Source organism: Rhea americana, unplaced genomic scaffold (assembly GCF_003343005.1).
Source record: "Rhea americana isolate MKP2758 unplaced genomic scaffold, rheAme1 scaffold_70, whole genome shotgun sequence".
Taxonomy (NCBI): Eukaryota; Metazoa; Chordata; class Aves; order Rheiformes; family Rheidae; genus Rhea; species Rhea americana.
Genome location: NW_028186868.1, coordinates 594764 through 619722, shown reverse-complemented (window position 1 = coordinate 619722; position 24959 = coordinate 594764). Strand labels below are relative to the sequence as shown.

Sequence of the window (24959 nt, the reverse complement as noted above, 5' to 3'; positions counted from 1 at the left end):
CTAACAATATAATCAAATTGCTGCCAAAGCTAATGCAGTAGGAACAGGAAAACTGAACAAGCAGGTAACAAGAGCATGACAGACAACATGACCTCATTCATCCTATCAACCACAGCCTTTAGTCTGTTAGCAAAAATCTGCTTGGTGCATTGGAGAAACCCTTGAAATTCTTGTCCCTCAATGTGGGACGGATGCTGGAAGGGTGGGTTAATTGGCAATAAAGTGTCCAACACTGTGTGAAGAGTGAGCAAGTGAATGACTTTACGTATTACATAGGCTTTGTATTTTGGCAATACTTACAAGCCACTGTTGGGGACTACAACCCTGCTTTGCTAAGTGCCTACACAATTGTAAAGCCAGACAGTCTCTGCCCCAGAAGAGTTTTGCAGTTGCGTCAGTACCTGTGTTAAAGGAGGGTGATGCCAGACTATGTGGAGCCGGCTGAAGGAAACACGTGTGCCTTGGTATTTGGTATTTCTTTGCAAAGAACAAACACGTGGTTTTATATGTCTGCCTCCAGCCATGAGAGGGCAGGAGCCATCTGCAGTAGAAAACTGAGGACAAGRTTGTTGCTAACCTGCAGCTGCTGTATTGCTCTATTTATACTGATTTATTTAAGCTCCAGAAGTAAAAGAAACCAGGGATGTAGCCACATTGCGCAGGAGCAGGGCGGAGAAGCTCTTGAGACCTGGGCAGCTTGTGGGGAAGACAAAAAGTGTAACTGATTTGACTCACGACTCTTTCTAGATGCCCCAAAAGAAAAAGGAGTCCAGATCTTAATTTCTCCCTTTGCCCAATGCGCATTATAGGATTCCTCCCTTCTGTTATGGTGGTGGAGATCTGTGAGAGTTGTGGTCTCATTATTCAGGGCCTGCTGAGAGAAAGAGCTGAGGGAGACTACAGTTGTCTGTGTGAGGAAAAAAAAAAAAGAAAAAGAAAAAGGGAAATAACAAAAACAAAGGGGAAGTGTAAAGACGCACACTGTACACTCACCCAGGAGCTTTGCTGCTCCTCTCTGTGCCTGAGCAGGACGGAGCGCCTTTCCCGGCTACACAAGGGCTGGTGGCCGGGCAGGGTGGAGTGGGCACACAAGTGCCAGTGGTGATCAGGACAGAAGGGAGCACCCCCTTGCCAGGGGCACCCCAGCCTGGGGAGGGCTGGCAGGGATGGGGACAACACAAGCAAGCCACATGGAGGCTGGGTGTTTTTGTCGTGCTGATAAGAACAGTGCTGGGCTGAATGACATCAAGCAAGAGAGTCCCACCCAGATGAAGTGATTGCAGACCACGCACTGGATGACAACATGTTCTCCCAGACCCTTTGGCAATAGGAAAAGACAAAAGCCATTATATAATGACCTACTTGGAACAAGGACATGTGTGGGATCCCAAACAAAGTGTTGCACTTGTGCAATAGATTTCTCTAGGCCCCAGCTGAAGTGCTTGCATTCCTCACTCAGGGACATTTGTCCCAGAAGTAGAGAAAGGAATGCCATTTCCTTTGCAGGCTGGAATTAGACCAGGTTGCTCTTGCTCAAGAAGAATTATATATTCATCTTGTCCAGCCAGGCTTTCCCTCAGGAAAGTGGGGTGCAAAGGAAAAGAAGAGTCTATTTGTTCTTCCTCTCACTCCCTTCTCTCCACATGGGGAGAAGGTAGAAGCACATGAAGGCGTTTTTTTCCCAGTGGGCCTGGGGATTTTTGACTGGGTAAATAGGTAAAGAAGCGGGATCTTACAAGAAACACAAAATAAGAAATGAAAACCAAAGGATATAACTCCCACAAAGCTACATTGGTACACAGGCCCCTGGAAACAGCTCTGCCATCTTTCCTGACCCATGCTGGAGTCCTTCTTGCAGGCTTTTCAAGGAGAAAGCACCTCAAAGAATTTCCCACCTAGGAGATCATGGCCATTATTTCCCACAAGGCATCAAAATAATCACTCCACCAAAACTGAAATCTGAGACTTTTTGGTTAATTGTTGGAGACAGCCAAATTTGACAAAAATAACAACTGTGTCCTGGGTTAATGCTGGTTTAGTCCAAGATGCAGTTATTACTCATAAACAGGAAGCACTCAAGTTACAGTCAAATTAGATTTATTTTCATGTCTTATCTATCAAGTCCTCCATTTTATTAGCTTTCTACTTTTACATTTTTTATAATTCATTTCTTCCTGCCTTGTAACCCTTTTACACGTCAATAAAATATCCATTCTAACAGGAGAAAAAAACCTAGTGATCACTAAAGGCAGGGTGGATGTGGTGTGACGCCAGAGGGCATTAGTTAAGGCAGGATCATTAACAGTCATTCTAGAGCAAACAGTTACCAATTTACCTAATGAGGGATAAATCTATCTTCTAAAATGGCAGGTTGGCCAAAATGTGAAAGTGTAACAAGTGAAAGAAGTTGGAAAAATCAACAGGAAGCCATTTTTCTCTCTTTCTTTCTCTCCCCTCAATTTTTTTTTTGCACCCTTTTAAGAATGAATGCAGTATCCCATTAGCTGCATAGAAGAGAGTAAACAGTGAGTGCAAACACAGCCCTTGCCCTATGGGCCTGTTTGCTTAGCTGTGCTGGCTGTTTGATCAGCAGTAGACTCATTCTAGAGGAATCAGCTGCTGTTTGCTATAGAGTTTTAGTGACCTGTTGTGAAGACTTTGGGCCAGTGTGTTGACAAATGCCTTTTCTGAGTAAGAAAGCTCCCTGGGATAGTCCTGACTTCCATTCTGGCTTTCTTCTCTTAACTCCGGTACAGTCTAGTTCCACAGCATGCTCCCTGTTGCTGCATTGGGTAGGGGAGTTTGGCCGTGTCTTTGGATACATACTCACACAGATGTGACTGTCCTTGATGGTGGCATTTCATAGGTTGATACTATGTGACCTGAAGCTTGTGCTCATTCCTGTCCCTCTCTTTCCCAAAAGACATTAACCCTGCTGCCTTAGCCTGGAGAGTAGCCTGTCTTGGCAGTACACAAGTGAATGAAAGACCAGCAGCAGAGGAACAAGCCCTTCCCACGGCTGTGCAGGGCTCTAGCTGCTCAGCCAAAAACAAGGGAGAAAATTGCAACAAACACTTCTGTCTCATCCCTGCTGCATTTCTGAAGAGTGTCGACCTTCTTTGGAGGCCTTCTTGCAAGATAGGATTTTCAGGGTCTGTAAAACCCAGCTTGGATATATCCATGGCAGTCTGAGCCACTCTGACATCTATCTGAGCACAGGCTTTTGTAGTGCAAGATCTGGGCAAGGATTTTCGCTTCCTCTGTCTTGTAATTCCCAAATCTGTTGCCTGTTGCTCTACTTCTTGTGTAGTCTTGTACATCTCAGATGTTCATGGACACTAGGATCCCATGGCAGTGGCACTCCTCTCTCATCTTTAGCCTAAGCACAACAGATACTGCCTCACTGTCTCCTTTTGCTTTCATTAATTATGTGGCCACATGAAAAAATAGTCAGTCACCCAAAGTGGCATAATTATAGTAGTCCACCAGGGCTGCTGTAGCCTTACCTCTCTGAGTGTCATCCAGAATTAACTCTGCCTCACAATTTAAACCCACAGTACTTCAGAGATGGCTTGCAGAAGCAGTTTCTGTATCCGAATTGGTTTTAGAGGCAGGTTCACTTAGAAGGTAAGTGTACAAGGCTGAGCTGGGGCAGGGCTTGGCTCTGTGGTGTTTAACCGTGTCTTGGTAGGCTTGTGAAAAAGGCACTGTCTGAATGTCTGCAGAGCAAACTGCATGACAACATAGAGCTTGTGTGTTTTAATCCATCTTGACCTGATCTTAGCCTTTCTGTAGTAAGTTTGCTATTTTGGGATAACTAGTCTCCAGAAATGGCTCTGCACAGAAGGTTTCATGCGTGTCTCCTTCCCTCTGCCCCCTTGATTATACTGCCCTTCTCAGAAAATACTAGATCCAACCAACTCACATTCAGTTTAGGCCTAACTTTGACCCACCTCAAAATAATAAAGATACACTTCAGTCTGCATTTTATTTATTAACCTCAAACTGAAGTTCTCCAAGAATTTCACAGTCTTTAATGCATTAAGCCTTACAGTCCCTACTAACTTTCTAATGAAGAGCTGCGATCAGCCACATGTCTTGGCAGCTTTGGTCCCAAGTACCCTGGATCAGTCACAGTTTTCTGCATCCAGGAAAAGGTTACAGACTTATATGCAAGAAATTGGGATGTTCCTGCTATTTTCAAGATGGGTGGTACCTCCTCACTCATGAGTCAGTGGGAATGCAGTGATTGGGCTGCTTTGTTGTGAATATTGTATGTCAAGTCATTATTTTTCTTCTGAAAAAGAAAATATTTGTTCCTTGACAAACCAAGGCAGCCCTTTTCCCTTCCTTTCCTCTTTAGTACATTGGATTTTCAAAGCTCTCACTTTTAGAACATTCTATTTCCAGTCTCGAGAGAGACAAGGTGACGAGTTGTCCTTCCTGATAAAAAGCCTGTGGTATTTTTACATTACATAGTGGCTCTGTTTAGTTTGTACTATATTTATACAAAAAAAAAAAAAAAAGATGAAGAAGAAGAAGAAGTCTTTCCCATCCAGTAAGAGAGAAAATAACTCTGACCACATTATTATGAACAACAAGTTTTTCTTCTACAATGTAATAAATTCATCTGAGCTAGGATTTGTACTGGGGAGGTGTTTTCATAATTATGGGGCAGGAATGGATAGGAGGTGACTCTTAAACTGACCTAATTATAAAGGTCTAAAAATAAAGTAAGAGTAGCAATACATATATATTTATATAAATATATATAAGCCACATGAATAGGAACTGTTTTTCTTCTCTCTGTGATCTGGCAGTTGTTTCCTTCCCATGAGCTGACCAGGAAGAGGTGAAGAGGCTTTTTGAGTGAATTTGAAGTGCTGAACTCTTCCTGGGGCACTTTAGGGTCATATTAGCATGCAAATTGTAGATATTAACGCACTCAGAGCTTTATTCCTTGCAAAGGGCTCTGGCATTATGATGTCTGGAGTTAGGAAGAAGTGTTATTCCTGTAGTGCCCGCTCTTTCCAACAGAGATGCCCCATCTGTGTCTGGGGAAGGTAGGTCTTCAATAGGCTTTAACTGCCCAATGTTTAAAAAATGCCTCCATCTCTTATGAAGTGCTGGGCATACAATAGCTTGGTTGAATCTTGGGAAGGATGTCTTCTCTCAGTGTCCATCCATAGCTTCCCTGGAAGAGTTCTTGGATACTCTTGCCCCATGAGCCTGGGGAACTTAAAAATAGCATGAGAAGGGTCTTCCTCTGCTGACTCCATTGTAAACCATTTTTCTAAGTAACATTTCTGCTAATGTATCTGTACTGATACTGTACTGGACAAGCTCACTGTATGAGCTTCCAGCGCCTGCTAGAAATGGGGTGACTACAAATTTTGGAAGGGGGATAAAGGTGGTCATGGGAAGGGCTGAGGGGCATATGGCTCCTGTAGACGAGTAGATTGTTTGAGGCCCCTTTGCCTCCCTGGGAGAAAACTCTTCTTAGTGCCTCTGTTCAAGTCAACAGAGAGGCTGTTGTTTCTGAATTTCTTAGTGGAAATTTCAAAAGATGCCTTTTATTGCAAATTTATTTTCTTCATCTCCATCTATACCTTACACACAAGCACCACTTGAGAAAAGCATTTTTATCACTAATGGTATGCTGCTGTCCCTTTTGGTTCTGACCTTGAATATTAACTGTTCCTCATACAAGATAAAGACAATCAACAGAACCTGTTTCTTACAAGTCCTAACAGAGTTATTTTTTTATTTTGGTTTCAGGACTCTCTATTCATCCTTTTGTTTAAAAATACGATGAGTGAGCTTTGTGAAAATGTGAAAACAAAGGATATGTGAAAATAAAAGTCTGGCTATTATATTTTTGCTCTTTCCAGGCATTATAATAAAATAATATAAATGCTCAGCACTTCTTATAGCACCAAGATCTTTATGAACATGAATTAGCAGTAAGTATCAGGTATAATCTGTGTTATAATCTGTCTGGTTTATAATGGAGAGAAACTGAAGAAGAGTAACGAAATGACACAACCTCCCTGTTAGCCAGTGGTGGAGCTTTTTGGGGAAGAGGCCTTTTCTTTGTCCTGATAATTTCTGGCTCCTGGCCACTACCTCAGTACAAATAAAGAATAACAGTGTCTGGATTTCCTGTCTTTGCTCATTCTTCTAAGTCTTGGTGCCTCCCATTACATGTGATTTTATTGTTAATAGAAAGAAAAATGTAAGTACTTCCTTGACAATTTCTCTTGGTAATAAGATTGTAATCTGAATGCTCACATCCTTTGAAGCACCCATTACAAGCGTAGGTACAAGGCTTGCTGTCTTGGCATCGTTTGCTGCAGTAAGTACTATTTTTAATACTCACATGTGTACTTTGGCTAATAGGTTAGTTATTTTATCCTTTGTTTCTTCACTTAGTGCTTTTGTACAAAATATGACCCGCCGCAGGTGCTTTGTTAACATTTGCTCTCTTAGGCTCATCCAAACCAAAAGCAAACCTCTCTTTCCATATTACACATAATTGACAGCTAAAGACTTGTTATTTCCTTCTATCATCTCCACTTTTGAAGCACAATGCAAAGAAATCCTTTAGCTGTCTGCAATCTCCTTATCATCGTTGATTATTACTTTTAAGTTAGGATGGTTAAAATTACCATTAGGTCTTCTGGAAACTTTCCTTTTCTGAATTACTTAAAAAGAGGTTTTTATTATTACCTATGGCTTTTGTTTTTCCAGTATGTCCATAGTTCTGCTTATCTATATTTATCTTGCCATTTTCTGTGGTGTCTTTCTATTAGCCCACYTTGGGCTTGAACACCATTGTCTTAAAAATAAAATAAAATTAATTCCTGCTACTTGTCTCTTAAACCAACCAACTTGCTCTTTACTTTATTTTCACTTTCTCTCTTCCTTTTTTTCACTCTGTGCAGTGAAATGCAGTGTGACTTCAATAAGACTGACTTAATTACTCTCAATTTTCTTTCAGACTGTTTGTGGCTGGAGAAGCGCCCAAACTAAAGCCATAAAGTCAACAACCCTTCCTTGTCCATCTACTGAACAGAGCAGTGTTAAAACTCTATGCCCAAATCCACATCCAGACTTTGCTGGTAGTCCCTAATTTCATAATGGGCTAAAGTAAACTTGGCTTCAGACCAGTTCTTTATTCTAGGATGCTGGCTGTCAGCCTATCTTCATTTGGAATGACCTCCTACATAACCCCCTTGTACTATTGCATACAATTGTAACTGAAGTTTGAACAGAAACCTTCTTTCCCTATAACTCATGACAGCAAAAAATCAACCTCATTAAAGAATAAAAGGTAAAATAAACAGGGAGGTAGAAGAAGATCTGATGTCTACTACAGAAAACGACAGCTGAATATTCCGCTGAGAGAAGTGTTGTCTGAAAATATTGGTTAAATTGGGATATTTTCCTCTGATTCTGCCTCTAATTCTTAGTGCACAAGAGAGAAACATAAAGCTCTTCCTACAGTACAGGTGAAATTGCAGAGCAGTCAGGGAGATCCAAGATTACAGTTAGATCAAGATAACTCCCAGGGCCTCAGGGAGCTTAAAACCTTTCCTGAGAGGGAGCGTAAGATTAGGTCTTCCTCGTGGCTTGTGCTGATTTGTCTGATTTTGCTAATGAAATCATTCTCAAGGACATCCTGGGGACAGCACTAGGCTTTTTGCATGTACTCTAACACATTGACACCTCCGCCTGTTTAATATACGGAGCTGCAACATTTTAACATAGTTTTCCTGCTTATTTAAATGCTTGTTCTTTGATGCTGAGAGCCAACTCCACCACTTGCCAGGGATCTGAGCCCACTTCCCTTCAGGCTGCTACCAGCCAGACAGGGGAACGTTGCAGCCACTGCAAGAAAGATTAGGAGAGCTTCTGTGTGCAATACAGGAAGCCAGAAAAGACTTCTTTATCCAGAGCTTGAGCAAACAAGCTGTACCAAGCTTAGGTCTGCATACCCACATAAAATTTTCAGAGAAAGAGAGTGTGAGGCAGTGGGAAGAAGGCCTGTCGGTTTTAGGGAAACACGGTGACAGGGATATATCCTACAAACTTTATGTAGCACCCATCTGGATTCAGAGATGATACATCAGATTTTCCTGCTTCTGGAGAAATCATGTTTTAGGCAGACAGAGCATGGTTTGATGAAAGGTTTATGCAAAAAGGAGGAGGCTAACATACAGCAGGAATGTACAGGTGTTGTCTCATTGAAGGGAGCCCAGCCACCCCAAGAAACAGGAGCTGCTCATTCACTGAGGGAATAAAGATCCCAGGGAGCCTGGGAAAAACAAACAGGTCCTTCTGGGCAGGGAATTGTTTTTCAGGATCCCTTGGCAGGCAACCAGCTGCTCTGCTTTGTAAGGTCTTGTTCTTCCTCGGAAGGAGTGAAAAAATAACTGAGGAGTTCCCATTTTATTGAATAAAGTCACTGTAATGTGGGCAAAAGACCAGTGCTGCTGCTCCTTGTTGTGAGAGCTATGGGGTGCAGACTAGCTGCACATTACGGGTGCTTGAATAAACAACATCACCTCTTTCAGGAGAGTATAAACCATATAAAATACAGGCCTAATGACTTCAGCCCATCCAGCTTTTCTCTCACTATCCACAACCCTCCTGCCCCCCCCCATCCCAGACTGCCTTCAACCCCATACACTGCCTGTCTTGAATGAGCGACAGCAGAGGAAGACCTTTTCTCCCACAGGAACAGCCAGTGCAACCCAGATAAGCTGTAAGAAGCCCCTTCACTGAGTGGCCATGTGCAAGAAACAAGTCACAGTGATGCTATGAGACATATATATCTGTTTCCTGAGCTATATATGTTTTTTTCTTTTACTTACCTTCCCCATTCCAGCATGAGCATGTCCCAGTTTGACCACTACAGGGAAATTCGGGGTTGTCAGCTGAAAGACAGAAGAAAGAATTCTTCATTAGCATTTCTTTCTAGCCATTGTATTTAAAATGGGTTATTTTCATTTTAGTAGCTTTTATCCCCTGCCTAGCTGCCTAGACTCTGGTGGGAAAAGAAAAAACTCTTATAAGATCAAATAATGACAGTCCAGGTGGTAGGACAATGAGCAAATAGCTCTTCATAGGCCTTCATGTAATACTTAAATGCAGGCCAGGCAAAATTTGACCTGCTTATGCTACCTGACAGCAGTAACTTCAAAAGTCTTCTGTTTTTTGTTTTTGTATTTGTTTTTTTTTTCCTGTTGCTTTCTCCATTCTGAAAGGGGATATATACACTTATTTGTATGTAAAAGAGCTGCACCTACAGGCTTGAATATGTGAAAACTTTCAAATACTGAAAACATTTCAACCGTAAGAAAGAAGGTACCTTTTTTCCATATGAACTGCTTCACTCTTTAAAGTGAGTGTAACCAGTCCTTTAAAAGCTCCCATTCCCCTCCTGTCAGCAGTGGAGGGGGAGCAGGGTGAAGAAGAGGGAGAACAAGGGCCAACCCTTGGGTAAAACTCACGGAGTCCATCTATCCAAAGAGCCTCTCCCTCTCTCCTCTAACTTTGGGGCTAGGAGCGGGGAATAAAAGAGAACAAAGAAGGGTTGGGATCAGCTACAGAAATAGAAAAAATGATGTCATGTCTTCTTCTTCCTGGCTTGTGTGGTGTTTACATTGGGCAGGGTCCTGTCATCTGAGCCATGCAAGAACATCCTACTATACATGCAGGATTTTTTTCAACCAGGTGCTCTGACAGCTTTAAGTATCACTGCTGCTTTTCTTCCCCAGTTTCATGCTCATGTAGAGATTTATCCATACAGATCAGCTGAGAGATAATTTGCATGGACTTAGAGGAAGTGCACATACTATATGGGACAGCATAGTAACATGCCTAGCTGGTGGGAAGATGTAGACACTGCACCTTCCCTCTGTATCATTTGGTCTGTTTCTGCCTCTGCATTTGGCATCACCATCATCTCCACCTTGTCCTGTACTCCTGCTGCTAGTGATCCAAATGCTTTTCCTTCGGCATATAACAAGATATGTATTTTATTGCATATTTAATTTCTTCAGAGAATTTTTTTTCAAGGAACTTTTGTCTTTACCTAAATGCTTGAATTAATGAGCTCTATTCATTAAGCAGTTAACCTGGAGATCTGGCAATGGGAGGGAGTTGAATTTTGACAGATAAATGGCTCTCCTATTTGTTTAAGTTTGAGAATAGATAAACAAATTGTTCTTGTGCTAATTACCAATTGTCTGTATGGACAGGCAGGCGCTACGCCCTAAAGATAGAACCATGCTGCTGTCTCCATCTGTGGCAGCTTGCTATAAATAACAAAATCAGTAATGAATGCTGAAATGTTTTGCTATTCAGCTGCTTATGTAAAGAAATGTCAGAGGACAGGGAAACAGTGCATCATGTTCTCAAACAACCGGTGTTACTCGTGAGGCCCTTCTTCTGGCAAAAAGCTAAAGGATTCTCTTCAGACAACCGAATGGCACACTTGGCTGCAATCTGTCACAGTCCCAGTGCAGGCAGTGACCAGCACCCACTATTTCAGAGGAAAGAGGCAAGAAACTGTGAAAGTTGGCTGTCCTAAAGCTCAATAGTTAAGAAAAGCATGTGTCCAGGCATGTGAGTATGTACTCAATTTCCCCTTCACCTCTCTAATTCATTGTAAGAGCTTGAAACTTAATTTATTACTGGCATACGTGAGTCAAAAAGAGGGCTGCACCTGAGGCTGACTGAAGATAGGGCTACAGAAGGACTGTGCCAGGAYTTTAATGCTGAAAGATGAAAGGTAACCTAGGAGTCAGGGCACCTGCTTAGGATCTGGGAGATCTGGCTTGATTCCCGGCTCCGTCATCCGTGCCCCATGCATATTATTTGAGCCAAAGTACTCGCTAAACTGAGCCTCTGTTCCCTGTTTGTGGACRGAGGAGGCCAGCTGTTCCCTGCCGCACAGGAAAAGCAAGCTGCATGTTGTGAGGCGTTCTGACACCCTGGCAAGGGGGCCAGAGAAGTGTGCTGCATAGATAGGGCTATATCACCAGCTTGGAGCAGCCTGACATAGGAAGCAATTGTGCTGATGTCCCATCCGTGGGCCTTACCTCGGGGTTTTGCTGAGGGAGTCTGGTTCAGATGTGGGGCCTGGGAGCGGGAAGCATCTGTTTTCCTGTGTACAGGCAAAGAAAGTTTGGGATCCAATAAACAACCCAAGTTTACTGCTGGCCTGATAGGAACCACAGGCGATGGCAAAGTTCTGCTAAAACCTCTCCCCTTCTCTTTTGTTCTAGGAAACACTAGCTCACCTTTCTCGGTAAGGCTTTGSCTTGTATCATATAGCTATGAGCCTGAGCATGCTGGAGTTGCAAGCTGTTCGGCTGGCTGTAGTGCACGGGGCTTGGGATGAGACACAAAGCTGGACTCTGGATGTGCAGCAGCCTCGCTGGGAAAGCTGCAGCTTGGGAGAAATGCTGACACATCGTTTGCCTGCATTCAATCACCCCCTGAAATTCCACACTGGAGTAATTTACACATACATGAACCTGTCTTACACAGGAACCAACAAGAGAGAGCAGCAAATATACTTTTTATAATGGGTTTATCTAGTGATAATAGAGTGTCCTTAGTGTATGCTGAAGTTAAGTGGAATTGAAAATTCTCAGCAGTCCACAAGGCCAGGCCCACTAAAGCAACCACTCCATAACCACCCAGTATGCGAGTTAGGAGGCAGTTGCTGAGTTGGTGTAAGCGGGCTGAACTCCAGTGCGGTAAATGGCCAGTTTCCACCAGATTCTCATCAGGACCTGAGTCCCATTTCTGTTGCTAATAAGCTGGCTAGCCAGCATACTTGGAAGCACACAGATGAATGAAGATGCTGAAGGGAGGGAGGATATATTATACATACGACTATGAGGCAATTCACACACATACCCACTGAGAAATCCTGGAAATAGCCACAATAGCTGCAAGAGCAGACCCTCAAACTGAGTATTTACACAGGCTTAGTCATAGATTTGCTGGGAAAGAAGACTCTTACAATCAAAGAATAACACTCAAGTTTAATAAGAAAAGCATGTTTGTAGTGAAATCATGCGAAGAAAAAAGTCTGGGTCTTTCTATGTGTTTGTTTATATTTTGTAAAGGCGCTCTCAGAGAAATGAGAAGAAACACTTTGATGGTTTTAAAATCTGCACAAACTGTTGACAACACTACCGCAGATGATGCTCAGTGGGTTTTGGGATGGGACTGTGACGCCACAGCTAGCTCAGTGATCAGACAAAGGATGTTAGTTCATATGCACAACTCAACCCTTTGAGTTAAGATCCTATAAAATTCCAAGATGTTTTCACAGAAAATTAAGATGAGATGGCAAGATTTACATACTTGCTTAGACTTTCACACATGAATTCTCTTGTTTAGAATCAAGCAGGAGTTTAAGTCTTGAATTAGAGACTCAATAAAACCATCTTTGGTATCAGTGAGGGGAGAGTCATGACGTATTTCCCACTTAAAACATTGTGATCCAACGCATGTCAATTTAGCCCCTGATTTTAAGGGCTATGCTCTGTTTGTAGTGTCAYTGCAAAGATAACTTTGCAGTTAATCAGTATTTTGGCACTGATGTGTAAAAGTGAGTGCCGGTATGCATACATTAGTCTCTATTTGAAAACACATGGCTGTAAACTATTACACTTTTCCTTACTCCCTGCCTCTCCTTTCCAACAAATAAAGCAGTTTTAAATACTTCTTGTAAATATATCAATATTGTCGTATTTATTGATGGTGGAGAACAGTTAAATACAAATGAATTTGCATAGAGTTATCTTAAACAAAATCTGATTTATCTCACAAATATTGTATTTTCCTTTTTTTGCTCTCCTGTGGCCCTCAAGGGAGATGCTGGTCTTCTGTCTGTGATTTTGTATAGTCTTGTAGTCTCTCTTTGTTTCCTTCTCCTATGCATAGTTTTGTACTTTAGTTCACATTATCTGTCTTATGGGATGTATTTTCAGATTTCAGTATTCCTCTTTCTCCTGCAAACTCTTTCCAGTAAATACTGAAATGCATAGTTCAGGGCACAGTGACATCATGAATGATATTAGGAAAGTTTTAGGGAGATGGGAAATGGAAATGTTAAAACTCTAGTCTCTTGGCATTAGTATTGTATAACTATAGTGCCTAGTGTCTTCAGTCAGGACTGAAGCTCCATTGCACAAAGTACTGCAAAATTTTTACCTCATCCTGCCCCTAGAAGTAACACTGTGAAGTTTTCAAGCTTTTATATTCTCCAATTGACCTTTCTATTMATTTTGCTATTTTTACTTGTATGATGACAAAGTCCATCCTGGGTGGGTATAATGGATTATTGGAATGCTGTTAATGCACTTGAAAGCTAAATGATCCTGATATATGTTGAAAGTAATGTGTGTGGAACTTGCCTGGTGTCAGTTAGTTGGAGGAGCAGTGAATATATATGATTTCCTATAAAAGCAAACAAGCTGATTCAAACCTAGAGGAAAGTCATTAAGTCATGGTAAAATGTCGTTATGCTTATGGAGCAATCTTTTTGAAAATTTGAGCTGAAGTTCAACCCTGATTACATGCTAGCCTTGCCAGACATGGAAAAGTTAGGGCTGTATAGTTGAATTGTGGAAAAGAAGCAGTATTGGTCYCTATTATTCACCTATTCATTAATGAGCTGATGTAATCACCAACTCCATGTAGAATGGCTGACTTTTAAGTTAATACTACAGCCACATGGATGTTCATGGTGACCAGTGCCAGTGAAAGACAAGTTCTTCCCCTCTGTTGTTTACCAGATTAGAAATAGTGTGAGAAACAAGCAATGATGGGAGAATATGTTGAACAGTAAGAGTTGCCAGCACTAACATCTGCGCTCTATTACAGACATGTGCTAGATTCCTTTAAAATACACACGTGTGTGTTCATTACTGCATTATAATTACAGCACAGTGAAGAACAATTCATTAGGTGGGGGAAAGAGGACCTATGCTTCCAAGCCAGCTGAAGAAAATCCCAAGAAAGACTAGGTATTCTCAAGGGTCTCCAGAGGAAGGAGGAGATAGGGTTTATCATGAGAAAAGTACTGACAAATTCTGACAGGAGGAGTTCAGTAACAGCTGGATCAAGACTGCACTGTATGACACATGACCAGAAACAGTATGGAGGTTGACAGATGGGATGCCRGTTGGAGTAAAGGAGTGTACCTTCTTATAAAAGAGGAGACAGCATCTCAAATTTGGATGGGACAAGCTTTATTAAGCTTGAGTAATGGGATCAGTGCTGTGGGCAAGACAGATGATTTTGACTGCAGTTTTTGGGTAGTATGTAGAGAAGGCTTGTAAAATGAAATGAGAATAGACACTTGATGCGAAGTGCTGTGAGACCAGAGGCCAGAGTTTTCGCAAGTGAGTGCAATAAGATTTTAGAGGTGGCATAAAGAATGGGCAAGAATGAGGTTGTGGTTTGCAAGGTAGTGGGAGAGGAATAATATTCAATAATATGAAGGAGACCTCAGTGTTGCTGGCCTGGGCATCTGTGAGAGCTATGGGAGGACCAGGAATGAGTGTGAAGCAAAAGGTTAGATTTAAGATGCTTTAGATAGATAGACATATACTTACTCCACTTAGCAGTAGAGCTGAGACCTCTAGCTTGTGATCGCAATGAACATACTGGSTAACTACAGGATATCAGATTGAGATACAGCAATAATGAATTTGTGATACTAATTGAAGTCAATGGCTTAGGACAAGAAGATCCTTTAGGATGGTAAAAATTATCTTTTAATCCTATCAYTGGTTTTAAAAAACATGACACAAAAACAGAAAACTCAGTAGCAACATGGCTAAGTTTCCACATCCTCATATAAGCAAACCACAAACCAATGTTCCAGGGCTCTTAACACTTGCTGTGGTTAGAATAGGCCACTGAAGTGGGTGGAAAGGGTTAAGCATGAAGTGGAACTTATTGTCATTAATTCTACCTCTAATATTACTTTAACTTTTAGTATTGGGACAGGATGTTTTGGGGTTCCCAGTGGTTCCACTCAGCATTTGGAGGATAAGCCTGTGAGTATTTTATGTTCCTCTCATTCCCTTGGAGTTTCAAGTGTGAGAGTTACACAAACAAATCCAGACAAGCAGATGCTCAGCAAAAGAAGTACTATTGTCAGTGGGGTTCAGACCTATATATATTCCCCCCAAGCATACATATGTGTGTGCATATGTATGTGTGTGCATACATGTCTATATGTGTGTATATATATATATATATATATATGTACACATGTGTGTGTGTGTGAATGCACACATCTAGTATTTCTGGCCAAAAAATCCCTATTGACATCTCTTGAAAAACAGGAAAGTCTTTTAAAGAGTGTTATGAGTACATAGGGATGTTTAATTTCTTAATGTGAGGGATGTTTAATTTCTTAATGTGTGGTGTTTGCTGAGCCAGGAATGCATTTTGCAAATGTAGTTGCCTTTAAGGAAGCCTCCAGTATTTTCTTACGTACTAGGAGTGTGAATACATCCCTCACACTCTTGACATTGAAGACCTGTTTCAATATTTTTTTTCTGGGTGCAATACGAAGAGGAAATGCAGAGTTTCCTCCTTCCCCCACCCCCCTCCCCGACCTGAACTGAGTATCTTTTTGCCACATTTTTCTCAAATTAAACCATTCCTTTCCAAATATAAACATACTGCAGCGGAAGAGATGGTGAACACCAGTGGTTGACAGGGTCGGGAATTCTCTGGGATTCTCTTTTGATGGATACCTTTGGGTAAATTGGAGTGCCTAAGCTGTCATAGAAGATACAGGAAGGAAATAGAGGAAGGAAACCTCCAGTTATTCTGAAGTTTTCAAAGCCATCTCTCTTCCAAAAACCCCTACAGTTCACAAGATACTGACTGGCAGAAAGATCTTTCTTCACTCAGAAGGCTTGACTGTCCCTTTTTTGGGACAAACCCTGAGTGCTCACTGATTTCAAAATTAGCAGCATTGGGTTTATTTGAAAGAACAAATCTTCCCTGAACTTAACAATGGAAAACAACCATCAGCAATAGGTACCACAGGAATAATTAGGCCTTGCTGAAGCTCATCATTCGCCTGTTAAAGGTAATCTCTTACCTCACCATCTGATCAACTGCAGATGCTTTCTTGCCTCCAAAGAGCAAAGCRAATATTGTTCTGTAGTGGAAACACCCCAGCTTTTACACAAATTACAGCTGCATGCCCTGATGGCAATGTTTGGGAACATCATACTCTTCCAAGGGTTTGGTCATAATTTCACAACCTTCTGTAGCTCATTTTAGAGTGATGCAGTTGTACCAGTGTGAAATAAGAAGCAGGCCCTGGGCTTATTAGTCTATCCAGCAAGCAATACTCTGTCTGATGAAGAAAAGGCTCTGATGTTTTAGTGTAATTCTCATGCTGTTGTAAATTTGCCAATGACCCTATGTGCCCCTGGCTGACATTGTAATCTCTCAGACATTGGCAGGAAGAGAGTCACAAGCAGCGAGCCATGGATGCTGCCTTGCAAAGGGTATAGGTACTATGGTCCACTGGAACATTTGAAATACTCTCTGGGCTTCTGGAAGCTGTTGAGCAATGGCTCACTGCCTCCTTCCTTCTTACCACTCTTCATCACTCAGAGCCATAGAAAGAGCAGCCCAGAGAACCAGGCACAATTTGGCTTTTCTGAAAAATTCCTTTTTTTATTTTTATAACTTTTAAAAAGTCCATGGGACCAACACAGCTAGTAATCTTGATTAATATTCCAGAGTATAAGTGACTTTGGATATAAAGAAAACGAGGAACATGGAAAGCGTCATCCTGCAGCTTGCATCTCACCCCATATCTGTACTAGCAAATTAAGCAATGCCATCACAAGGACAATGGCCCTGAGTTGTCTATACTGTTAAATTGTTAGATTGGTCTCCAGTATATTTTGGATCAAGCCAACTAGCATTCTCCCAAACAATCTGCAAGCATAACATGGAAAATAGCATGAGTCTGGAGCCATACTCAGTAAGATATTTTAGAGGGTGAGAGAGCTGAACAGTATGGATGTAGCTAGACCATGACAGAATTGCCAGAGAATGGGCCTGGCACTGTATGGGTCACTACTATAAATGTAGCCACAGTTTGTCTCATAGGACTGAGCAGCAGAGTAGCTTTTCTTTCACATTATGCCTTATCTTTTATGCTTGTTTTCACATTAGTGTTTTATTTTGGCTATACAGATGGATGGTCTATTGCAAGCACATTAGGTCAAGGCTACTATATGTCATAACATTCTCATATGATATTTTCTGCTGACTACCATTTTTTTTTCATACTGAATTCATTTTTCACTTACAGACACAGATATTTACACTATTTCTTTTATCCATTGACTTGGAAAGTCAGCTATAACTTCACATGACAAATGCTTGTGCTATGGGCCTAGTTTGTCCTATTTTATAGCCAGACACTATTTTAAGCCCTTTGAGCCCTTGGGCTCATGCTGGAATCCTAACACCTCACTTACGTGGCCTGGCAGTGGGATACATATCCCCTACTTTTTGTGGCCATTTCAGCTATTTAGGCCATAAATGCAGGGAGAAAAGGGTCTCCAAAGACCTATCTCATAGGGCCTACATCCTCCATTGACTACCCATGCAGTTGAATGCTGGAAGGAGCTGTTCTGAACCCTGAAGTTGTCACTTGTTTTGAAAGCACCTATTGCAGTTGGAGCCAAGTAAGAACTTTGTTCTTTCTATGCTGTCATTCTTCTGCTTTACAGTTTCAAGTTTCTTATTCCAGATAATAATCTWATTTTGCCTTATGTCAGAGACACTGAGGACATAAAAGGCAGACATTATATGCTGTGTCTCTTGAGATTTTTTAGAAACTTGCAATTTGCATTTTTTTTGGTAGGAAAATCCCATTTCATTGAGCCAAAAATTGAAGGAAGGGATCTACTTCACCTTTGCTCCAAATTCAGCAATTTTTTGGAAGAAAAGATGATTCCAGATTGAAAATTTCATGTTTCCAAAGCAGAAAGGTCAATGATTATGTGAATGAGCACCAATTATCTTTTAATGCAAAGGAAAATGAAATACTCCAAACCATAAAAGGGAAGTAATTCTGATATACATTTTATTTCTAGGTGTTTCATTTATGAGTGGTTTTTTTTTGAGATGTTGGTTTTGAGATAAGGAAATAATCAGAAACCTTGAAATCTCTCAAGAGATAGAAAACCCTTTTTCCACCTAGGCCTTAAGGGCAGAAGCCCACATTGGCACCATACGGCTATTTGTCTCCCTCTTGTGGCTTATTCCATGAGATAAGATATAACCCTGGGCCAGCTGTTTGCTGAAGCAATTAGAATTTGAAATGGAATAAAAGAAACATTCTATGGGTTTCGTGCATGATTATCCCACATGCAAACTTTGGTTCCAATCTGCTTTGGCTGCTTAGAGAGAACCAGGTTTGCCCTTCAGAGCCCAAAATGGTAGGGGAATCAAGTAGGTTSCACACAGGACATATGCAGAGTTATTTTCAGCTGAAATTAGCTTCTGTTTACATCTTTTCCAGCTGTAACAAGAAAGGGGCTTCTCAAGTGAGCACACACAGAAGAAACAGAAGAAACCACTGTGTGGATCAGCCTTTTTCATCTCATAACCACCACCTCGGTCAGCGGCATATTTTCCGCTGCTGAGCACACACATTGAAGTATCGCAGGCTGCAGCGGCCGGGAATGGCAAGCAGCAGGAAGCAGAGAAATTCCTTTCACAGTAACACATAGACCCTCTTCTTTAGGATGGGCAAGTCCAAAGCAGCAAAGGATGCTGTGGTCTCCATAAGCCCACTCCATCTGTTTTGTCTAGAGAGAAAGGGTTCGCCCTTTACTGGAAAAAGAGGTGGAGACCTGAGCTGATTTCATCTGTGAGGCAATATCTCCACTTCTCTGGGATAAATGAGACAAATGTGAGTGAGCTGATCCACACCCAGTACAAGAAGGTATTTGTTTCTTTCCCAGGCACATTACTTAGGCTGTCATGGGATAGGGGTAGGATTTTGGAATGTGGGTAGAAACCAGTACGGAGGTAAATGAGTGCGGGCCTGAATGAAGGGCATYGGGCCAGCTGTGGAAGCTCAGGCCTGGAAGTGTGGGTGAAATAGCGTCATGCATGGGAGATAGGTAATACAAGCATATACACAATGTACCTACTCCAGTTGTTACCACTGAACGCGCTGTCATTCCATCACTGCATGAACATGTTTACTTACGAGCAAAATCCAAACTAGTCCAGAAAGACATGTACTCGTTTCCTCTTGACATTTCTACTTCTTTTCTTCTATCGGACTCTGTGCTGCTACAATATTTTTGAAAACTGATTACTGAAGCTTTTTTACAGCAATAGCATGTGGTTCTTGCTTCATTTCTTTTGGCGATAATGCCAGCACCTAAAAAATACAGCAGCTGAGCTTCTCTGCTGACCTTCTGTGTTGCACAAATATTTGTTGTCAAAGTGTACAGACGAAATTGCAAGGGAGTGGGAAAGAGCTCCTTTTAAACGGAAAAATATCTTTACACCCTCAAAGAAGCTAAATCGTATACTCAGCATATTTAGGACTGCTCAGAACCTATCAGATAAAATTTACTCTCAGAAGGCAGAAGCCAGCTGGGCTTTTCACTTTTTCGTGGGTTTGTTTCTTATATTTTGGAATTAAAAAAGAGTTTTGTATAAATTCATCCTTGTTGACTTCTTGCATGATGGGTTTTCACTCATCAGTTGTGGTGGGACAATGAAGAAATTGTTCAAAACTTCCCATGTGGAGGTGGCTTAGCTAATCTGATGCTCAGAGAGTAGCAGGTGTCCAGGTTACATGTGTGTGTTTTGGGGCTTCAGTAGGGAGACATCTGTGATATAGGACCTTGACAACAAAGTACTATTTCATATGCATTTTTTTAGACAGCCCTTATTAGTTAAATTAGTTTGTCTGCATCACAAATGTAAAGCAGTGCACACTGGATTTGTATTCTAATTGTGGCATTGCTGCGGTGATGGGTTACAGATTTTTTTTTTAAAAAAACTTTCTCATTAGTACTTAGCTTTAGGCATTTGTGAGAAACCACAGCCTCCAAAAGCTCCCTCTCCTGTCCTCTTAATTTTGACTCACAAGGTTTTAATGGATGAACAGAAAGCAAAGAGAGCCTTTGGTTCTCATACCATTCAGCAAACCTCCGGCTGGCACTGGCATTGTTTGGGGACCCTTGTGGGGATGAAAGCAAATTCTGTACAGATGTGGCCTCTTCTGAGACTGCTCTTTAAGGCCTGCTGATTCTCAGAACAAAAAGCACGTGAGGAGGGTGACTGGCAGGGAATTTCTATGGAGTGCTCTAAGTGAAGTTATTTTAAACTGATTCTGAATCACACAGTGTTAGTACTGGATGGGAGGGGTTCCTGAAAGCACAACGTTTCTCTGATGCTTTCTACTCAGTGAATTTTGCAGTAACCTCAGTGGGATTGGAGTTGGCATGTCTACCCCACACAATGTGGCACTACATAGAGATCCCCAGAGCAATGGAGAACTGGGCAGTTAGGCTCATGAAGCATCATGATGCAGGCTCACCAGTCTGGAGCTGGGAAATGTACAGTTGCATGAACATGGTAAAACAGTGCTGGAATGGCTTATGCAGGGACAGCTCAGGTGTTTCACTTCCCAGACTTTTCTAGGGAGGGAGAGATGGTTTAGTGTATGTGGACCTGGCTACTTGTGTATTTTTGCACGTTGGTTTTCATCTGTGAGAAGTTAATGGAGTGAAGCCACCTGACTGGGTATCTCTACTTGCCAGGAAGCCATGCTCATGGAGCACTTGTGAAAATTCTATCCTTTCTTCCTAAACTCCCTCGTGCAGGGAGTTTATGAGGCATGATATGTGAGCCCTGCCCCATGAAAGGATTAACCAGCTCTCAGAAACTGGGAGTGGTAAATAGGATCCCTCCTGAAATAAATCCCACTATGTGTACCATGGCTGATTAAACCGAGACCTTGGATAGTAAAACTGTAACTGGGGTGGGAAATCTGATTACATCCATCAATCCAGCCATCTGACTTCATGTGGCTAATATTATCCTGAGATCATCACTATGGCAGCATGGCACCTTATACATAAAGAGTGAAGCCCTGGCCACACTGAAGGCAATGGGAGTTGCCTCATTTATTTCAATGAGGCTATGATTTCTCTTCCAATGTCTGTTAAAGATCATTTATCTCAAATTTCTCTCCCACCCWGAGGTATTTTGACTCTTTTATTGCTTGATTATGCAACTTTTAAACAATCCTGTGAGGATGGACTTTTGCACACAAAGTTGAGGCCTACTGAGGCCGCAGGAGGGCAGCTGAGAGGCCTGTGGTCATTCAGTTTATGATGTGAAGTCCCAGTGAGATGTGGATTGCAGCTGCCTTGAGGCAGCTCCCTGGAGGCAGCTCCCTGCGATAGGAAGAAGAAAGTTCCTTCAGGAACTTGGAGCAGTGCCCAGCCAGCTCTGAAAGAGGGGAAGTGATTTGCCATTTCTTCTCTCTTTACATTTATCTGTGAGGTCTCAASCAGTAGGATGACTTCTTAGAGGATGAGCAGCAGAGTTTACTGGCCAGATGTTATATTACATGTATAAGGATAGACCTTTTAAGATCTAGCAGGTATGTGAGCCAACCTTTGCACCATGGCATACTCAGTRATCAAAGGGCCTGCCTCAGAGCTTTGTGTAAGAGCTTCTGACAGATGTGGARTCTCAGACAAAAAAACTGCTGAGAAACAACATGTTTTGCTCCTTTTCCTCCTAGTCTCTCAAGCACAGGCCATTCCTTCACATGGTGCCAGCTGCTTTATCGTTACACATGGGCCATTTAGGAAGGGCTATGACCCTCGCTCACTGTTCCTTCTAGGGGGCATAACTCCATACTATGCCAATGCTGGCTTACATCCATGGGTCCAATTTGCCCCAAAGTTTCCATGTTGCCAAGGTAACACTAGGAGAGACAAATCAGTTCTRTATGTGATTTCATTCTTTTATACCATAAGCTAATTGCTTCCTTGTACCACAATATGTTCCAGCTGTCAGTCTTTATCTGTTTCTGGATTTCTTCCGTCGCTCTGGTGGATGGGTAATTTAGAAATAGCTCCCATATTTCCCGCTTTACTTCAAAAGGAACAAGAAAACAAAAACATCCACAGGCACAATCTGCTTGCTCCTATACTATATTTCTCCATGTGAGAGACTCTGTGATCAAAATCCCTAAAGCATCACTCTCAAAAGGGTTATTTTGCATTTGTTGATGCAGAGCACAGCTTCCTTGGTAGTGCTGTATGCATAAGGGCCCAGAATCCATTGCAAGACAAGCTTAGCTGTGTACTATGTAACAATTCCAACTTTAATGTGGCAACTGCTTGTCCAAGTTTAAAAGGACTGCCTTGGCTTGGCAGTGAGAGAGAATGGGCCCCTTTATTTTGTTTGTAAATGTTGATGACAGGACAAGAGGCAATGGGCAGAAAYTGAACCACAGGAAGTTCCACCGGAACGAGTGTGTGTGGGGGRAATTTCTTCGCTGTGAGAGTGACGGAGCACTAGAACAGGTTGCCCAGAGAGGTTGTGGAGTCTCCTTCTCTGGAGATAYTCAAGGCCTGCCTGGATGCAACCCTGTCTAACATGCTCTACGTGACCCTGCTGAGTGGGGAGGTTGGACTAGATGATCTCCAGAGGTCCCTTCCAATCTTACTGATTCTATGATTCTATGATTCTTTGTGATCCTTCCATGTTCCCATCAGCATAAGACAGTAATTATATTGAATTCATGTCCCATGGAAACACCAGGCTGTTTTGAGAGGTGATTAGGTGGCTTATGGCTTATGGGGATTAGGTGGCTAGATGGACAATCAGAGATCAGATCCCAGAGCTGCAAGCAATCTATGAAAGAGATGGTCTAAATGGATCCACAGAGGATCTGCTTTTTCATACACAGCCTCAAAACATTTTCCCAGACTCAAAAATGAGCTTACAATTAATGTGATTTGAAGATATAAGTTAGGATATCAATTTTAATTATTTTCAACTGAAAATATGTCATGAAGGGAAGAAAAGAGGTATAAGGACCTGCCCAGGGAGGTGGGTGAACTTAGCAATGAGATTCAAAGCTGACCTTTCCAAGYGCTACATTAATCACTGACTAAGTTAACATCTGATTTGCAACTTCAACAGAAGACAGGCTGCTGAGTTTACGGAAAGTGTGAGGGAGAATTTTTTTCAGTGAGTCTGGAGGAGGAAATGAAAGAGGAAATGCCTGTATGTGATAKGCAGGAATTGCAAGTGAGTTGACTAAATGGGGTGAAGCAGAGGCTATTTGCTTTAATTCAATGTGAATGTTACGGGAGGCAGATGCCCATGGAAACCCTGATCTTTGGTTCTTACTGCTCCTGTTTCCTGATTGCTCTCCTTTGCTTACAGCCTATTGATRGGAACCAGAGACATGAAGAATTAGATACCCAGGTGCAAATTGAACAAGGTCTGAACTTCAGTGACCTCTGTTTCAGGCTCATTAGTCTGATCTCTCTTGGAAGTGTCAACTGGTGACCAGAACTTTTCTCTCAAGGGATAGGAAGCAAAAGTGAGGTCTATTGCATGATGATGTTTTTCATGAGTTACATCATGAAGTTTACAATGCTGTTGGGCAAATGCATCCAGTGACCAGTAGGGCAGATTTAAACTATGCATGAAATTTTTGTAATAAGTGGTTTATACTGACTCTAGATGACACTAAAAAAGCTTAGCACTACTACTATCCTAGCAATTCCTCTCTGTAGATGTGACCAGACAACCAAATAGGGGAACAGTACTTCAGCACTTTAGGTCATGGGCTKGGGGACAGGCCATACTGCTAGCTTGCCTATCATGTGAGTCATTTAGTGGAAGACTTGAAGCCTGTGCCACAAGACAGTCATGTGTTCTAGCCGCAGTGCAGGGCTAAAACTTTTCCTCTTCTATGGCAGGACACCCCAGGCCCAGCTGGCCAGGCAGTCAAGCATTGGCATACTTTTCTGTAGGCAAATGTGAGTTCAGGACCCACTTAGTGAACATCCTGCTCTGCATGTCTTAGTTACACTTGTGAAACATGGCCTAGCTGATATGATATATATCAAATAAAGAAAGGAGTTTTAGGCTGATAGAAGTGTGCCTACATCAGGACTTTGTGCAGGTAGGAAAAATCTAAGGCAGACTTGGCCATATACTGCTCTAGGGTAGACACAGAGAGCAGGAAGGGAGGAAGCCCCACAAATAGCTGCAGTTGTCTCTGGTGCCCTCAGGTAGAAATACTTAGCTAAAGCAACAGAGTAATTTCATCATGCATTACCTCCTGTTCACCTCGTTTACTGCAAAGATAGTCTGAGTTTGCAGTTAGGGATAGGAGGGATTAGATTTTGGGTTCATAAGAGCTGATATGAGAAAACAATTCAGCTAAAGCCAGCACTGACTGAAAATGGAAGATAGTTCCTCTGGCAATTGCTATTCCAGTCATGGCAGCTTAGGGCAGTGGGCCTGAATGTACTAGGCATTGTAGCAATCCATGAGGCAAAAAAAAAAATCAGACAAAACATGACCGATAAAAAAATAGGAAAGCGGACATGCAAGGATGTAGTAGGGAAATGGCTAGCACAAATGAGTATACATCAAGTCATCATAAAAAATCATCGCTACTCTGAAGTAGTCACAAAGCTAAGCAGAGTTAGATCCTTCTAGCCTAGCGAAGCCTATTCTGAGATTTATTATTAGACACACAGAGATGTGAGAAATCATGGCAGGTCCTTCAGCCATTCGCAACACTGAATTTTCCCAGGCCTGCTGGCCAATTGTGCTCAAGAGAGTTTCTATCTTACTTAACCCACAGG

The 24959-nt window shown here is 42.0% G+C and overlaps 1 protein-coding gene across 2 annotated transcripts in view; it reads right to left on the bottom strand.

The window, feature by feature from the left end:
* SYN3 (synapsin III) overlaps nt 1-24959 on the bottom strand; it is a 183467-nt gene that overhangs the window by 24933 nt on the left and 133575 nt on the right. For both annotated transcript variants that reach the window (XM_085321673.1, XM_085321672.1), the window contains one exon: nt 8877-8939. In XM_085321673.1, the coding sequence (XP_085177799.1) occupies nt 8877-8939 (63 nt within the window). The remainder of the gene's footprint in view (nt 1-8876; nt 8940-24959) is intronic.